At 41.6% G+C, this 19,200-nt stretch overlaps 1 protein-coding gene across 21 annotated transcripts in view; it reads right to left on the bottom strand.

Annotated features, from left to right (window-relative positions):
* Positions 1-13,657, bottom strand: part of CADPS2 (calcium dependent secretion activator 2) — a 530,843-nt gene extending 517,186 nt beyond the window's left edge. For 5 of the 21 annotated variants that reach the window (XM_032870293.1, XM_032870313.1, XM_032870306.1 and 2 more), the window contains exon 1: positions 12,997-13,642. In XM_032870293.1, coding sequence (XP_032726184.1) covers positions 12,997-13,335 — 339 coding nt within the window. In that variant the 5' untranslated portion in view covers positions 13,336-13,642. Of the gene's footprint in view, positions 1-12,996 lie in introns of all 21 variants that reach the window. The other 16 variants (XM_032870304.1, XM_032870330.1, XM_032870321.1 and 13 more) reach the window with 11 other exon arrangements.
* Positions 13,658-19,200: the final 5,543 nt, after the last annotated feature.

Below are 19,200 nucleotides of genomic sequence, written 5' to 3'. Positions count from 1 at the left end.
CCTTTATCAGCTCAACCTTCTCTCCCCCTTAAACCCTAAAGTTCTAAGACCAAAGCATTAAAACCTCCTTGCTGGATTCGTTCTTCTACATCATCCGGGCCCATGCTTGCAATTAAAATACACAAGACAATTCTCAAATTTACCTCTTGTACCCAAATCACTCCTTAAACTACAAACAAGTGTCCTTTTAGTCTCTAAGTTTTTGAAGGGCATGAAAGTCAACATCTCATGCATTAGATTTTAGCTCCCTTATGGCATGATCTGTCCTGGATTAAACATTATATCCCCACACCATTTCTCTCACATATTTGTAAGAGTAAAAAGGAAATAAAGGTCAAAATCTAGGATTTATAGCAATTCTTATGGAATTGTACACTTGAACCACAATTATGAAAAATGAAGGTTACTTGGACATTTTGGCCTCCCCCAGTCATTTTAGGCATACTGTTCTACTATGGAAAGCAGAGTGGCCCTCTAGTTGAAGCAGGGTTGAGAGAATAAGAACATGCCTGCTAGCTCCCTACCTCCCACTGCTCAAGAATACATAAGTCCTTCTGGTTAGGAAAACCAGAGCTTCACAAATGTAGCCAATAGTGGTCTTGTTATAGTTCAGAATGATTCCTGAGGACACTCAGCATTTCATAAGCCTTTTTGGCTAAAGCAGTGTTTTGAGTTTTAGATCATTTTCTAGAAAACTAAATGAAAATAAGATTCTCATCCCTTTAAATAAAATTTGAATATATTTCCTTAAATTTATGAAAGTAATAAAAATACAGGTTTCAGAGCAGAATTTAATTTTCCCATCTTCCAATATTCATGCAGATACATAAAAGTATCTTTAAAGGAAACACTGCCAACTGAATATAAAACTGAAACCCATTCAGAGGAACGTCCACTAACTTCATAATCTGTGAAGAAAACCTGAGACACATAAGCTACTTAAAATACACACATGCTCTGCCCAATGAATCAAAACCGTAAGCACAACCATGAGGAAGGCCTAAGATTTATATCCTGTCACTATGCGTCCCTGGCTCCAGGATGGGAGAGTTCTAATGCCATAAAGACAAAACAAAAAGCAAAGGAAACTGAAAACAAAACAAAAAACAAACAGAAAAGATGGATACATTGTTTTTATAAGAGCTTGAAACCGTCATTGCCAAAGACTTGGCAAAAATTGTTGTATTAATTTTTCTCAATATAAAATAACCTCAAAATGTGTATGCACGCATGCATATGCAGATGTGTTTATATGTACATACAGGTGAACAGAATCAAGATTATGGATATCCATATCTGAAACTCCAACAGTTTAATTTCAACTTTAAAGGTGGACAAAGAATTCTTGTCTACCCCCACACTAAATGAATCAAAATCAGTGAAAAAGGAGCTCCCTTTAAGTATATACTTACCTTTACACTATTAAGAATTTGGGATCAACACCCCAGTATTCATGGCAGCAATGTCAATAGCCAAACTACGGAAAAAGCCTAGATGTCCATCGACAGATGAATGGATAAAAAAGATGTGGTGAATATATATACTATGAAACTACCCAAAAAAAATCTTGCCATTTGCAATGACGTGGATGGAACCAGAGGGTATTATGCTAAGCAAAATAATCAATTAGGGAAATCAGGTACCGTATGATCTCACTGATATGAGGAATTTGAGAAACAAGACTGAGGATTATAGGGGAAGGGAGAGAAAAATAAGACGAAACCAGAGGGAGACAAACCATAAGAGACTTAATTTCAGGTCATAAACTGAGGGTTGCTGGAGGGCAAGGGGATGGGAGGGATAGGGCAGCTGGGGATGGTCATTGGGGAGGGTATGTGCTATGGGGAGTGCAGTGAATTGTTCAAGACTGATGAATCACAGACTTGTACCCCTGAAACAAATACATTATATGTTAAAAAAAAAATTGGCATCAATATATAGGAGTTAAATACTTCTGGAAATAAAGTAAAGATACAATTATAGCAGAGTAATGTACTCACTATAAAAATTACAAGAAAGGGGCACCTGGGTGGTTCAGTCGTTGGGCATCTACCTTCGGCTCAGGTCATGATCCCAGAGTCCTGGGATCAAGCCCGGCATCGGGCTGCCTGCTCTCCCGCTCCCGCTCCCCTCTGCTTGTGTTCCCTCTCTTGCTGTCTAAGAAATCTTAAAAAAATGACAAGATAGGAATGATTACTATAAAGCTAATTATTAGACATATAAAAAAAATCCCAAAGTCAAAATTTGCCTCATCACTTGTAATATAAAATATCTTAATACTAAGTGGGGGTGGTTGGGTGGCTCATTTGGTTACACATCAGACTATTTCAGCTCAGGTCTTAGTCTCCAGGTCATGGAATCAAGCCCTTTGTGGGGCTCTGCAGTCAGCACGGATTCTGCTCCAGGCGCTCTCCCTCTGCCCCCACCCTCACTTACACTCTAAAAAAATAAAATAAGGGGCACGTGGGTGGGTCAGTGAGTTAAGCCTCTGCCTTAGGCTCAGGTCATGATCTCAGGGTCCGGAGATCAAGCCGCACATCCGGTTCCCTGCTCAGCGGGGAGGCTGCTTCCCCTCTCTCTGCCTACTTGTGATTTCTGTCAAGTAAATAGAATCTTTAAATATTTAAAATTAAAACCTTAATACAAATTATACTACAAAAAAATTGTTCAGTAAATCACACGGTCAACATAAAATCAAATTAAAGAGAAAACCTCAACACTAGAATTTTTTTTTAAGATTTTATTTGACAGAGAAAGATCACAAGTAGGCAGAGGCAGGCAGAGAGAGAGAGGAGGAAGCAGGCTCCCCGCTGAGCAGAGAGCCTGATGTGGGCTCCATCCCAGGACCCTGAGATCATGACCTGAGCCGAAAGCAGAGACTTAAACCACCATGCCACACATGCGCCCCAACACTAGAAATATTTTTAGTATTCTAGTTAACTATGTTAATACCAGTTCAAGAGAAAAATAACATTTAGCAAAAATTTAGTATTACAGATGCCAAACTGTATCTAGAGGTAAATTCATGGCTTCATTATTTTCCTTTTATTACAAAGCAGAAAAGGATCCTAATTAAGCTGCCAGATGAAAGAACCACCTTATAGCTCTTACTTAGCCCTCCCCCCCAAAAAAAAACCTTAGGAAAATAGAAACTATAAAACAGTTTATTGAAGTTAACACATATTTTTATAAAAATATCTGGGCTATCCAATTTTTATTAAAGTTTTTTATTTTTTCACTTGAGAGAGTATGCACACATACTCTGTTGAGACCAAGAGCACAAACAGGGGATTGGGTCAGAGGAAGAGCGATAAGGAAGCTCTCCGCTGAGCAACTCGGGGCTTGATCCCAGGACTCCGGGATCATGACCTGAGCCCAAGGCAGATGCTTAACTGACTGAGCCACCCAGATGCCCTTCAAGCCAATTTTTAAAGAGAATAAAATCTGAAGACTGAAAACTATAAAGAAAACAAAAGAGATAGGTCCAACTACGTTAATATACCTGAAAATCAATGGCCAATTCTCTGAAGTCATAATGTTCACATTTGAAGGTAGAATAAGTAAAATATCTAATAGGATAAAGAGGAAAAATTCAAAATAGATTCTATTAATTTCATGAGTGAATTCTTTCTTCTGTCCAACAAGCATCTGCTACCTTACATACAAAAAAAAATTCTTGAGCAAAATTAATATATTCAGTACTATTCCTTAAAAATCAAACCTGTTACAACAACCAGCATAGAAAATGAAATACCTTTCTGAATAGAGGCAAAAAAAAAAAAAAAAAAAGTGGAAGTCTAGGGAACAGGAAATCAAGTGTTTTAAAAATCACAATCAGGGGCACCTGGGTGGCTCAGTCGTTAAGTGTCTGCCTTCAGCTCAGGTCATGATCCCAGGGTCCTGGGATGGAGCCCTGTATGGGGTTCCCTGCTCAGCGGGAAGCCTGCCTCTCCCTCTCCCACTCCCCCTGCTTGTGTTTCCTCTCTTGCTGTGTCTGTCAAATAAATAGAATCTTTAAAAATAAAATATAAATAAGAATCACAATCAGAGCAATTATCCAAGAAATGGAAATATGATTTAATATTAAAACTAGTCAGAGTAATTTGATAACATTCAAAGTCAATTCCTGATATCTTTATCCTTTTAATGTAATGAAAAAATAGAATAAAGAACATCTTAAAATACAGTATATTCCTTGGTATAATACCAGAAGCACTCCTCCGTAAAGCCTCGATCAAGACAAAGGTATGGCAAAAAAAAAAAAATACACTATTATGAACATTTTTACTACTGACATCAAACAAAAGGTAGAGCTATTCGATAGGACAAGTCATTACTATCAGGATTCAAGCACCCACAAAGACCATCTAGAAGGATCAGGTAATCATTACTGAAGCCGTCAGTAATATAGAGGAACATGATCAGTTAAAACGTAGTTTAGGAGCACCGAGGTGGCTCAGTCGGTTAACCGTCTATCTTCTGCTCAGGTCATGATCCCAGGGTCCTGGGATCCAGAGCTCAGCAAGGGAGTCTGCTTCTCCCTCTCTGTGCCCCACCAAACCCTTGCTTATGCTATCTCTCATTATCTCTCCCTTTCTCAAATAAAATCTTTAAAGAATATTAAGTTTAAAAAAAAATTTTAAAACAAAGTTTATAATAGTAATAGAAAAAGATAAGCCACAATAAAAAATTGTAAAATGTTTCAAGATAACCTTGGTTATAAACCTCGGTCTATATAAGAAAACCTACAAAACATCACTAAGACATAAATAAGAGGCTTTACTAACCGGGTGATGTTTATGTTGCTCGAAGACTGAATTTAGTGTCATAGTTTCCCCCAACCCACTTAAAAAAAAAAATGCTAGCATGTAGCCTGGAGAATGTGCATCAGCCGGCACTAAACTAAGCACTTGATATAGGTCTCTAATTTAATTATAACACGAATTCTATGGGGCCATTATCTCCATTTTACAAGTGAAAAAACCAGAACCCAGAGAAAGGAAATGCCTTCCTCACACAATGCATGGATACTACTGAAGAATGAAGCCCAAGCCCTCTGAAGACATGATCTCCAAAAAGCTGCTCTACTGCTACACTTTAAAAGGGGGGAGGAGGGGCGCCTGGATGGCTCAGTTGGTTGGGCGACTGCCTTCAGCTCAGGTCATGATCCTGGAGTCCCACATTGGGCTCCGGGCTCCGGGCTCCCCGGGGAGTCTGCTTCTCCCTCTGACCTTCTCCTCGCTCATGCTCTGTCTCTCTCAAATAAATATTTAAAAAAAAAATTAAAAAAAAAAAAAAACGGGGGGAGGAGGGTGAGGGTGGGATAGGATGAAAAGAATTTGACAAATGGGAATTAATCCCATCAGGTTATTAAAATAGAATTATCCTGAATCAAAGTTCTATGGTACTAGCAATAGGAAGAGCTAGATCAGTTAGAATAAGTAACCTAGAGAAAGATGTAAAGAAAAACATACACAGCCTATAACACTAGCCTGTGAGGGGGATTTCAGCTGGTTTTGTTCTTTACTGTATTTCCAAAACATCTGGTAGTGTTAAGTAGAGGTTCAATAAATATTTGACCAATGAGTTAATGAAGGAAACAATGTGAACTTTCCTTACAGCTCGGTAATGGAAGTAGAGCATAATCAATTAGGCTGCAAGAATTGCTTAGCCATTTGGGGGAATAAGTCAACTCCCTGCTTCAAACAATTCTAGATGGGAAGTTGTTGAAGAGAATAAATGTTAAGGAAAAAAAAATAAACTAGATCTAAAAACAGTAAAAGACCTATTAAAGAAAGCCTTTCCACAATGGAACGCTATCCTCAACATACGGAAAAGCGTTCCCATCAGGAAAACCAGTATCTCAATACAAAAATGCGAAAAGGATGTTAGACCATACACGTACATTCATCCTCACAATCAGCAAAGAGCAAGTTAACAATCATCTCAGCTACCAGACTGGAAAGATAGCCTTTAAATTGTTCGTAGCCTTTGCCCCAATAACATTTTCATTATAAAGATTCATCACTAACCAGAAGGTTAGAAAATGAAAATATTCAAACCATAAGGTTTACAAGGTGAGGATATAAAGTTTCGAGAAGACCATCCATGATGCTCTACAAATAGACTCCCAAACGCAAACCAACTTAACCCATTAATGCTATTTTTTAAAATTTTTATTATAGTTGATACACAATGTTCATTTCAGGTATACAACACTGACCGGACACTTCTATAACTTGAAATAGGTTTTCCACACTAAGATTTTGCCAAAAGACTGCACAGAAAAATATCAAAAACACTTAGAACTGTTTAAACAAGAAATTTAAGCACTTCACTCAGAACACATTTAGGAATGCCTTAGAAGGTTTACTTTTTGAAAGACCTTTACGCACTACTACCGCATACACAGGGGAAATATTTCTCCCACTAATGATCTTGAAAAGACCTTGGTGAATTTACTCTTCAGTTAGACATTACTCATGTCAACTCCTACTCAGATTTCACTCTACTCTCCCAGTTTATTTCGGGATGGAAGGCAACACTCAGGCTTACCCTAAGCATCCTACATTTTCTGTTGCTAATTCTGAGATCTGTGGTTCTACAGTGAATTACACAATTGCAATTTAATCGCCTCTAGTATATTACCTAATTAAAGACCTTTTAGAAATCTAATATGTACTGATCTCCCACTGTATTGATTCAAGAGGGTCTAGAATATTCGGATATGTTGCTTCCACCCTTAGAGCATTCCTACTACCTTTACCTTAATATGGAATATGGGTTTAATTACGCAGTAATCTCATTACTGCCAATACTTTCACCCTGCCTAGATTAAAATAAGCCCTGTAGTTTTAACAAGCAGTAGCCGTTTTCAATCCTTGGTTGTATACTAGAATCACCTAGAAAGCTTTGAAACTACCACATTGGGGAGCCTGGGTGGCTCAGTCAGCATCCGGCTCAGGTCACGATCCCAGGGTCCTGGGATCAAGCTGCATATTGGGCCCCTTGCTTAGCAGGCAGCCTGCTTCTCCCTCTCCTCCTCCAGCTCTGTGTCTCTCCCCAGTGGAAATCTTCTAAAAAATAAAACTGCAACCTCAGAGATTGATTTCATTAGTCAGAGGTGCAACTTGGATGAGGAGATTCTTAAGAGCTCTCCAGGTAATTCTAACCCACTGCTAAAGATAGAAATCACAGGTTTTTGGTGGGGGGGGGGGGGGGGGTGTTTTGTTTTTAAAGAAAGGAAATCCCATCAAATTCCTTAGCTGACTTTGAAACAAAGGGACCAAAACAGCAGTCCTAAAATGAAGTGTTACCAATTTAGGACAATAGTTTCATAATTTGATTCCTAAACATTCTTAACTTTGGGAAGATGTCCTTTGTTCCAATGATACATCCACTGTTCGGTCATTAGGAATATATAGCCTAAGAATGGAAGCACCCAAGACTACATGACCCACCACTTCTTCCCAAAAAGCTAAATCAACTTGAAATGTATATAAAATAGCACAATCACTCAAGAGGCCTGCCCCACTACCAAATGATAACTGGTGGGATTTTCCATTCAGCATTTCCATATTTCATAACCTGGCAATTCGCTTTCAGTTTAAAGTTCTTTAATGACCTTACAAACTATGCTATTTATCTTGTGAGTGTACAGGGAAACGGTTTCCATTAAAAGGAAAAAAGTTAGGGAAAACAGGATTACATTATTCTACTTCGGTTTATAAGCAGTCACTATATCACAATTGCCTCGGATTTCATTTTTGAAAGAAGCAAATGCCAGTATCACTTAATCCATTGGACTTCTCATTAGCACAACTCATTCCGTTAAGTTAAGTGCTACGATCTCAAGATACCCCGGGGAGGGTTAAAGGAACTGAAGCAACACACGCCTGGCCGAGATGAAGTCAGTCTGAGGTTCTTCTGTGCGGTTCCCACCTCGCTCCACAGAGGACAACGTATTTCAGATTAAAAGCCAACATAACCCAACCCTTCTACATTTGTACAATCATGTACCAAAGGCTGAGAGCACATGGAAGGAATTATCTTAACTCCCGAAGAGTGTGGCTTTTTAAGACTTTCACATCATCTGCTGAAAATCTGCAAACAAAGCAAGGCATACAACTGGGCTCCTACTCTGCTGGTCTCTTGGGTTTGATAGAGGCATTAAAGCTTTGCTTGGCAATCCTTTGTTCTATACCAACAGGTATAACCATGTTGATGGCTTTTTTATGGGCAGGGTGGGGTTGGGGGAGGGATCCTGGAGATCACAAAAACATGGAGGGTTGGGGGAGTGCCTGGGTGGCTCAGTGGGTTGAAGGTCTACACTTTTCAGCTCAGGTCGGGGTTTCAGAGTCATGAGATTGAGCCCCACATCAGGCTTCACAGTTGGGGGGGTTCTGTTTGGGATTCTCCCTCCTCTACCCCCACCATGCACATTTGCTTTCTAAAATAAGGCAAAAAAAAAAGTTTAAGAACATTAGTTTCCAAAGATGAGACGACTTTGCTTTTGTTCCCCTTCCCCAAACTATACCTAATTCTTTGAAACATCGAGTAAATCTGACACGTCCATGTATCCAGACGACGTTTTTATAAGCTACACTCTAAGAATGCATCCAGGCCACAGATGTAGCTCTGGCACCAAAGAGGGGCAACACAACACTAAGACAAGGGCTCTTAGTGGAAGGTAAGGAATTCTCAACCTTTGTAAACCTGTAGGGTTTTTTCCCTAGAAAACTGGTTCTTTCCCTGGACTTGGGGGGGGGGGGGGGGGGGGGGGGGGGGTGATTTAAGCAGTCAGAATGTTAAAAACCTAAGGGACTATTATCCAGAGATTAAAATGGCTGTTTCATTGTAACAGAACATTCAGATGGCAGTTCTAGGAAAGCCCCTTTTTTCACCTAATACTATTTCCCTACAATGCACTCTTCCTGATCAGTTTTACCTAATGGCTTACTTCCCCACATCCGTGATTTCACAGTATTTGTATACACTTCTCAAACTTAGAATTAGAGGTAAATTATGCAAAGTGGTGGGAATGATTATTCCATGTGAAGGCTTAATAAGTCACAATTCAGTGTGATTACATGGCCATGCACACAAAATGCAAAGAACTTAAGTATATGATTCATACAAAATTATTACATACTTTTTTTTTTTTTTAAAGATTTGACAGTCACAGTAAGAGGGGAAACACAAGCAGGGGGAGTGAGAGAGGGAGAAGCAGGCTCCCCGCTGAGCAGGGAGCCCAATTCGGGGCTGGATCCCAAGACCCTGGGATCATGACCTGAGCTGAAGGCAGAGGCTTAACCCATTGAGCCATCCAGGCGCCGTTTTTTTGTTTTTGTTTTTTTTTTTTTTTTTTTTTTTAAAAGATTTTATCTGACAGATCACAAGTGGGCAGAGTAGTAGGCAGAGGGGGGAGGAAGCAGGCTCCCTGCTGAGCAGAGAGCCTGACATGGAGCTCTATCCCAGGACCCTGAGATCACGATCAGAACCAAAGACGGAGGCTTAACCCACTGAGCCACAGAGGCGCCCCACCGTGGGGGATCCCCCCCACAAAGAATTTTTATTTGACAGAGCACAAGCAGGGAGAGTAGCAGGGAGAGGAAGAGGGAGAAGCAGGTTCCCCACTGAGCCGGAAGCCAAATGTGGAGCTCAATCCCAGGACCCTGGGATCATGACCTGAGCCAAAGGCAGTCACTTAACCCAGCGACCCCCGCAACCCAATTCCTGTTCATTTCTAAATCGCTGGCTCCTTCAACAGCTGACTTTAGTAACTTCAATAAAAACAAAAACCATGTAACCACCCAGCTAAACTATTAGTACATTAATACATTAAGTCCTATACATCTAGAATGTAGCTCTCAATGACGGCCTGTAGTCTAAGTCCGTATCTGTATGAGTGAAAGTACTTAACCTCTGTTATGGTGGCCATTATGTTTGGACTCTTCCTACCTTCTAATCACCATGGACACCACCAGTTTTCCTCCTGTGCAGTCCCCAGGTTTTCCAAAGGCCTGAGAAATTGCCTTTTAATTTGCCTTATAATGAAACAGATCTGATTATCTATGTTATTGTTTTGTAGCTCGAACACTGATCCCACCTATAACCAAAGACCTAGAGTAATGCAAAGTCATGCAAAGTCTAGATCTTTTAAACAAAGATCTAGAGTCCTACATACAGGCTGTAGTATTCTGATGGTGCAGAAGTAATCAAGGCAAAAAAGCATCAGGCTTAGGCACTTCACAGCTGAAGTCCTTTCCTCAGTGATTGCATCATATTTGTATCACATGTGAACCCCTGGATATGTTCGTTCAGGTGATAGGACCACCGGGTACAAAGCTTTGTCAGTATCTGGGTCCAGTCATCTGTAGTCAGGGCCTAAGTGGCATATGCCTGCCACTCATTCCTCCGAGTTGAAGTTTTCAGGGCAAAAGCAAAGAAAGGCATGTTGTAGTCAACTGAGTTTAATGCTACTAAGCTTTCTCAAATAACTCATGAATAAAACCCCTAATTCAATTTGTGGGCCTTAGAGCCAAGAAAGGGGGAAACACACACACACGCACTCTCTCTGCAGATCAGCTGCAGTTCACTGAAACTCACCTGCCCTTAACAGAGCGAGGACAGTCAAGGTATGGCTCTTCCGTCATTTATAGATACTTGCAGATCTTAATCTGAAAGTTTCTAAAATTCTCAAAGTAAGCAGCAATATGCATTTCAGTAACATTTGAGTCTTTAAATCCTTTTACTAGATATCCTACTACTTGAAGATAGAGAATAAAAATATACGATGGATTAGTGATTTTGCAATTATGCTGTTATTTTTATACAACCCAACTGTGTAATTCAAGACTTGAAGTTTTTGGCATTAATTGACTTGTACATCAAATTCAAATTCCCACTTCACTGTCCTAGGAGGAAAACTACTGCCAAGAAATGCTCCAGCTCTCTTTAGTAAGCAGCATGTTAGGAGGAAAAAAAAAAAAAAATATGGAGCCTTTTAAATATGGGAAATACATACTTAGACTGTTATATAAAAACTCAGACTGGTAATACTTAGACTGTTAATAAAAACTCAGGCTAATCTGAATGCATGCAATGCTCTCCACATTTACAGAATTCAAGTCCTCAAACATACCAAACATTTTTAGAGATCAGACGCAGGATTTTGTTGTTTGGATTTGGTAACACCTGGATAAGGGTATAACCGTTTCCTTCATATTGTGAATGTTTCAAAGTTCAAGGTCTGCAGGAACTTTTTAAATAGGAATCAAATCCGCAGCTATGAACAAGTTTCAGTAACAAAATGCGACAAGTATACACAGTATCCATCAGCTACCAGTGACTTTTTACAGAAGATTCTGAACAGGAATACCCTTAGTCTAACCATAGACACTTTAATACACCAAAAATAAGCTTAAATTCTGCATGAATGATCAACGTGATGACTGGATGACGTTCAGAAGCATGCTATAGGACCACAGAGAACATAGGTCAATACTTACACTTAGTTAAGGACTACTGAAGTTGAAAGATGCTTGACCTACGGAGTGGAGAAACAACAGGTGACAGCAACAGAAGCAGCAGTGAGGAAGTACTTAGCTAGGAGTGGGATGGAAGGTGCACAAGAACTCCATGGGGTACCCACAGCTGACCTGACCCTCAATTGGTCTGAAATTAGGAAATGGTGCTTGGATATACTGCTCTCCTGCAAAATGAGGAGTCTGCCTACAGGATACATCTTTTCCAGCTCCAGCCTTGGGACTGAATTACCTACAGGGTTAGGTTCTGTAAGGATCTGTGTAATTAGACTACAGCTGCAGAGAATCATCCCATTAAGTACTCTCCGAGAATGACAGGTTCAAAACCGCTTCTTAGTTTAGGTGTTTTTAAAGGCTGAATAAATGAGGGTGGCGGGAAGACGGTTTAGTGAAAACTATAGCAGGGTTTCAAAAGGCAATTCACAAGCTCTCCAAATTTTAAGAGCTTCCTCACATATTTAATACTTTAAAAAACACCTATACAGCTAGATATGCCTTGGGCAAATTACAAGCTCTCTGGGTCCCCACACATTGTCCAACTAAGGAGATGGTTATATTTTTCCTGAACATTTAGGTTCAGCATTCTATTAGATTTCCTAGACATGTTTTATTTGGAACATTTACCCGATTACGGCAATTTGAGTCATGACTTTCATCTGTTACAGTACATTAGACCCCTGGAAACTGGTTTTAAAACTAAAGTTGGCAGACATTACACCTGAAATTCCTTACCACTTTGGGATTAAGAAAAAAAAAAACCCGCATTCCTTACTAAGGGGCAATGTGCCAATCCTTTGTTTTTCATCAATAGTGCGTTTCATTAGGCCGACTCAGACCAGGAACTACTCACCTACAGCAACTCTACAAAACTGCGTACCTTCTCCAGGGTTTGGATTTGAAGTCCTAGTTTTACAGCGGTATAGGAAGCTTAACTTTTTTATTATCATTCACGAGGAAAATTTCTACCCTTTCGCCCGAGTGAAGACTTCAACAGAAGTGTCCAGATTTCACCTATTTCGCCTAACTACACAATTATTTATACCCAGAGCGAAGCCCAGCTCCAGCTGAAGCAGGTGGACAGGAATGCACCATGGCCGTTAGATATTAAAGTTTATGGGAGTTGCATATTAACCTGGCCGAAGGGGAGCCTCACCGGATGCAGCCACCGCACAGCCGGCGCTAGCGGGGAGTCTCACTCCTGCCAAGCTGACAGCTTCTCCCGACAGGAAAAGGGGGCTGGGGGAGGACGCGTCCTCTACAACCCGAAACCCAGCCGGCTAAAGCACGGTCTCCCCCCGCCCCCGAAAATCCCCTTTAAGCTCAAAGACCAACAAAACTAGTACCCGCGTTGAACAAGGGCAGAGGGCAAGAGACCCGGAGCTCTCCCGGGAGAAAACTCCGGAGAGGAAGAAGCGGCGGCCGGAGGCAGCTGGTCCTGCGTGCAACTCACCTTCTGCTGCCTCCGGGCCATGTCGGTGGGCTGCTTAGCGTTGAAGGGGTACGCGATGCACCTCACCACGAAGACGTAGAGCTGCAAGCGGATCCGCCGCTCCTGCTCCTCGTCCAGCTGCCTTTCGGGCTCATCTCGCCCCTCGCTGAGCACCGAGGGGCTGGGGCTCACCGGTCTGGCCGCGCTGCCGCCGCCCGCGCGCCCCGGCGCGTCCCGCCGCCCTTCGCGAGCCGGGGCCGGCGGTGCTCGCTGCGAGCCGCCGGCCGCCACTAACACATCGCGGCTCTCCTCTTCCAACCCTTCGTCCGACTCCTCTTCGCTGGAAGACGGGTCCAGCATGGTGCTCGGGGCGCCCCGCCGCTCGGCCCGCGGCCCCCAGGCGCCTCACCCGCGGCAGCTACGCCTGCCGGTCGGAGGGAGCCCCGCGGCTCGCAGCAGCGGTCGCAGAGCGAAAGGGAAACTGGCCGGAGCTTTCCGGACACGTCGAGTTGGAGACGGAATGTTTTCTTCCACCAGGGCGAAAGGGGCGGGCAGGAGCCGGAGGAGAAAAGGGGGAGCCGCCGGGATTAAATAGGCGGAGTTAGCGTTGGAGGTGAACGTGAGCGCCTCGTGAATTTCTCTGCCCGCCGGGGCCGGCCAACCCCGTGATCCTGCCGCGCTGGTGGGCTGAGGCGGGGCTGCTCGAGGGCCCGGGCGCAGGTGGGGAACCTGTGGCTCCCACAACAAGCAACACGTGGAGTAAAATGTTGAGCGGGCGCGGGGTCGTGGAGTGCGCGTGCGCGCGCCGCGGCTGCTGCCTGGGCCCAGGTGCCGGGTACCCGGGCGGGCAGTGTGCACAGGCGGGGAGAGGCTGCATGTGCGGGCTCCGAGTGCGCACACCCGGGGTTGCTTGCACTGCCTTGACCCCCACCCCACGTCCTTTTTCTTCCACCAGATTCCCGAGGGACGGGTGGACGGGGGCCGGACTGCTTCCCCCACCCTCCGCCCCGCGCAGGTGAGGAGAGGGGACAAAACGTCGTTCAGAGCAGAACCTGATGCCCAGGCTTGAACCCAAGTGCGTAAAAGTGGGACCTGAGCCGCTCGCCTCAAAATAACGTTGGGAAGAGACTTTGAAAAGTCTCTCGCTCTGCTCTGTTTGACGCTTTTGCTGTTAGTCCAAATTATAAAGTCAGAGGAACGTTCTTGACAAGGGGAAGAAAAAAAAAAAAAAACGCCAGGCTTCCTTTTTAAATTGTTTTTATTCCCGCAGACGCATGAACAAGATAGATTTTGTATTTGCGAAATGGCACGCAGGTTCAGCTCACACATAACTGGATTATAGTGTAGGTTGGGATGCGGTTGACTCAAAACAGGTTGTGCAGCCGTAGACATATATCCAACAAATATTTGAGCCCACGCCCGGTATCCAGTACTGATAGCATTTGGCCGAGCCCGCGGAGCACACGGACAAACACTTGGTCGTTGTTGGTTCTGGCCTCAAGTGGGCGTCTTGAGGCTGCACCTGAAGCCTCTCTTATCTGCACAGATTTTTCGGTCCCACTGCCGGAACCACCCGGGATTCTGTTTCTGATGTACTTAATCCCGAGGAGGGGTAGGGGGGGCGGGTAGGAAATCTAGTGCATTCAACACAAGGTGCGGTGTGCTGTAGCCAAGCTGGCAGAAGGATTATGAAGCGAAGGGGAACCTCTGAGCTTGTCTACTCTGTGGCCAAAAAGCAGTCTTTCAAGCCACTTCCACCGTTAGGTACACAAGAGAGAGGCTTTCCTTCTGCATTTACTGACATTCTCCCTAGATGGGGGTAAAGAAAAACAAAAAAACAAAAACCAAAACAAGGAGGTATTTACTCCTAGGGACACTTGCCTATTTATCAATCCTTAATGGATGCCCACAGTGATAAAATGTTCATTGAGGGCATTACTACTGGCGGTTTTCCAGCTGCTGAGGAAGAGGAAATCTCAGAAACTGGTTTAAAGATAATGTTTTATGCTTGGCAAGGTGAATAATAAATGGCAAGCCTACCCATTTAAGTGATAGTATCTACTGCTCATATGCATAGCAAATTACTTTTGCAAAGTTTTGTAAATGTGCCCATCTAATATGACCAAAGTAACCTTTGGTTAAAAGGTGATGATGGGGGGCACCTGGGTGGCTCAGTCAGTTAAGCATCTGCCTTCGACTCCGGTCATGATGCCAGGACCCTGGGATCGAGTCCCGCATCTGGCTCTTTGCTCCACCGAGGACTTGCTTCTTCCTCTGCCTGCTGCTCTCCCTGCTTGTGCTCTCTCTCTCCTCCCAACAAATATATAAAGAAAATCTTTAAAAAAAAAAAAAAAAAAAAGGTGATGATGATGGTGATGACAGTTACCTTTTATGGGCTTTGTAGTCATGACTGCACTAAACCCTTTATATACATAATGTCATTCATTTTTAGTTCCTTTGTACAGATAAGGAACCTGAGACTTAGAGAATCCTCTTCCTACACAACTAACTGTTGGAACAAAGACTCAACATAGTGAGTTCTTTCTAGTTCCAAATAGTGGCTTTTTCTATTATAATCTGATTATAAATCAGTATATTAAATGTATTATTTTTTAAATTGATAACTAAATAAGAGTTTAATTCCTAGCAACATAAAAGTATAATTTAAATATAGCAGCTTTATTGCCCTTATTTTTCTTACCAAGAAAGGTATATTTTTGTTTCCTTTTTTAATTAGTTAATACTACTTGATGTGTTAGCTTATTATTCTCTTCCTACCAAAAACAGTTATCAAATTAAGGGTTCTTGAACCCTTGGGGGACCCCACTAGAAAATATCTAATAATTTTTAGAATAAGCTCTACAGTGTTTTCTCTATGAAGATGAAAATGGTTTAATGGACATAATTAAAGAAATATCCAAAAAGACAACCAAGGAAATGTTTAAGGATTTTCTTAATTAAACATACATTGCTTAAGAAACTAGCATATGGGGGCGCCTGGGTGGCTCAGTGGGTTAAAGCCTCTGCCTTCAGCTCAGGTCATGATCTCAGGGTCCTGGGATCGAGCCCCACATCAGGCTCTCTGCTCAGCAGAGAGCCTGCTTCTCTCTCTCTCTCTCTCTCTCTCTCTCTCTGCCTGCCTCTCTGCCTACTTGTGATCTCTGTCAAATAAATAAATAAAATCTAAAAAAAAAAAAAAGAAACTAGCATATGTTAAAACCATGCTAGGTATATTTAGAAGAACAACATATATAGTCTTGGACCTTAAGTTTGTAGATTGAAGAATGACAAATGAAAAAATAACTTATTTTAAAAAATAAAAAATACATATTGATATTGCAATCTGATGATTGTTCTAATAACCCCAAAGATATGGTAATACAGAGAACTACCTCATACAGGACAGAGTAAGGGAAGGATGCTTGACATATGTCTTGAAATATGATTCAGAGCTACTGGGGTGAGAGCACTGGAGGCAGGAGGAACCACGTTTGCAAAGGGGTGAAATTGCTTGCACGTTTGGAGAACAGCAAATAAACTGGAATGCCTGAAGTGAAGGATATATATGAAGAAGGAGGCGGTGCGCCTAGAGAACAGGCACAGACAAATTCAGCATTGAGCAGGACAGTGGGCAGGCATCTTGGTCTTCTATGTCATGCTTTGGAATTTAAACCAAATTCCTGACGGAATTTGGGATATACATAAAGGGTTAAGTAAAGTACAACCTAAGGTGATCTGTAACTCCTAAGAGTCAGTCTGGAGCACAGTAAGGGCAGTGAAGTTAGTAAGAAAATCTGGGGGAGGATGCCTGGGTGGCTCAGTGGGTTAAGCCGCTGCCTTTGGCTCAGGTCATGATCTCAGGGTTCTGGGATCGAGTCCCACATCGGGCTCTCTGCTCAGCAGAGAGCCTGCTTCCCTCTCTCTCTCTCTCTGCCTGCCTCTCTACTTGTGATCTCTCTCTGTCAAATAAATAAATAAATAAAATCTTTAAAAAAATAATAAAAAAAAAAGAAAATCTGGGGGAGAAACAATGAGGGCTTGAGTTTAAATAGGAGAGAAGGTGAAGAGGGAAGCTTAAGAGATAGGCAAAGGAATTATCAGAATATGGACGGGAAGCTGAGGAAGAGGGTTAAGGAAAGAAAATGGTTCTCAGGTTGGGTAATTTGACTGATAATAGAGGAAATATGGACTTCTACAAGACATATAGGTTTGGAGAAACATGAAGTTTTGAGGAGCCTATCACAAAGATCCTAGGCTCAGTTGGAGATGCAAAGCTGGTACTCAAACCTATTAGGGGAAAAGGGAATTGTCAACATTTTAGTGCTAGTGGAAGCTACAGATACAGATGATTAGGGCCAGAAATCGTGTATTCAGACTGAGAAGAAGGCCAAGGATGCGTCTCTGAGGAACCCTCCCTGCCTCGCCTCCAATTAAGGGATGGTTCAAGGAAAAGGAACCTGAAAAGACAACCTGATCATTAAAAATTAATTGTTCACGATTAATATTTTTAATTTTGTGCTTACAATTTCTACCTTAAATATTACCTTTTCAGGTCATTATAACATCAATTGATGCTCCCAGATAATTAAATAAATGATGACTGCTTGGTTTGTATGATTTCATAAGACTATGGTTTGTACAATTTCATAAATATTGACTATGATTGCTTTGTACGATTTCATAAATCTACAAAATACATATGAACTTATTCAATGATTCATTTTTACTTTTTTCAAGGTGAATATAAAAACAAATTGAACTTTTACTGCTTTTTAATGAAACACCCCTAATGCTAGGGAAAGATGGATGCACAGTAATAAAATAGAATATAAAATGTGTTTTGGCAATGATATTTAAAGAAACAAGTGTGTGATCTGAATAGCTATAGGTGGTCTGTCTCCTGGTAGAGAATTGATTTGTGCATTTGACCTGAAAGTAAGATATTAACTCTTTCAAGTCACAGATGAAATCATTCTTTCATTGAACAGACATTTTTGTGGGCACCCACTCTAAGCTATGCACTATTCTGAGTAGATAAAAACAATAAAAGTTAGTCCCTGAGGCAATGCATATGAAACAGACATGAGCAAAATAAGAAATTATGGTAATATATGCTCTTGCAGTAATAATGAAAAAATTCACAAAATATCCCTTAACTGTTTTGGAATGGGGCAGTCTATTATTTTTTTGTAGTCTAGTTATCACTAAAATATTATTACAACAGAGAGAGGAATCTTTTTCAAGTCAAATAGACCAGTTTTACAAATATGCATGGAAAAACTGTCAACTCGCAAACCCAGCTAAGAAAAAGAATATGCATTTACAGAAGTCAGAGAAGAACAACAAATTTAAGATGAGTATTTACATTTTATGAGGCAATAATCCTCCCGGCAACCTCATTTAAATCCCTTTCCTCTCTTTGCTCAGCTTTCCCTTTCTCTTCTCTCCGTTTAGAATTCAAGTCGTAGCAGAGAATTGTTCTAGGACTCCCCTTTTTACAGATAATGGGTAAAAAAAATATGCAAATGATTAGCACTAATGGACCAGGAAATGAGTAGTTCACACTGATTGATACACAGACACATGCACACACACACACATACAATATAGTCAAAGGATTAATTTGTGAAGATTAAATAAGATAATGCATGCAAAGTACTTTAAAAACTCTTTGATACAGAGCAAATGCTGAGTATTTTACTGTTATTAAAATTGCTTTATTGTTTTTTTTTCTTTTTTTAAAATATTTTATTTTATTTTATTTATTTGACAGAGAGAGCAAGCTCAAGTAAGGGGAGCCATAGGGAGAGGGAGAGGGAGAAGCAGGCTACTTGCAGAGCAGGGAACCCGATGCAGGGCTCATTCCCAGGACCCTGGGATCATAACCTGAGCCGAAGGCAGATGCTTAACAGACTGAGCCAGACAGGCACCCCAAAATTGCTTTTTTCTTTAGCTCGCTGCTAACTATAGAACTACAGAAACAAACTGTAGATAGGATAGTAAATGATTCTATGCATTTTTATTGGGTTTTACATAACTTAGAATTTGTATTTCTAAATTATTTGTCTTGAAACAACCAGAATAAAGTAAATTCCAAATATGTGTTAAGGTTTTTTGTTTGTTTTCAGAAAGAGAGAGAGAGAGCAACCATGAGAGTGGGGAGGGGTAGAGGGAGGAGCAGACATCCTAGTGATCAGAGAGCCTGAGGCAGGATTCGACCCCAGG

This window comes from Lontra canadensis, unplaced genomic scaffold (genome assembly GCF_010015895.1).
Source record: "Lontra canadensis isolate GAN:19392208 unplaced genomic scaffold, GSC_riverotter_1.0 scaffold2, whole genome shotgun sequence".
NCBI classification, from domain to species: domain Eukaryota; kingdom Metazoa; phylum Chordata; class Mammalia; order Carnivora; family Mustelidae; genus Lontra; species Lontra canadensis.
This window is presented reverse-complemented; position numbering and strand designations above follow the sequence as displayed.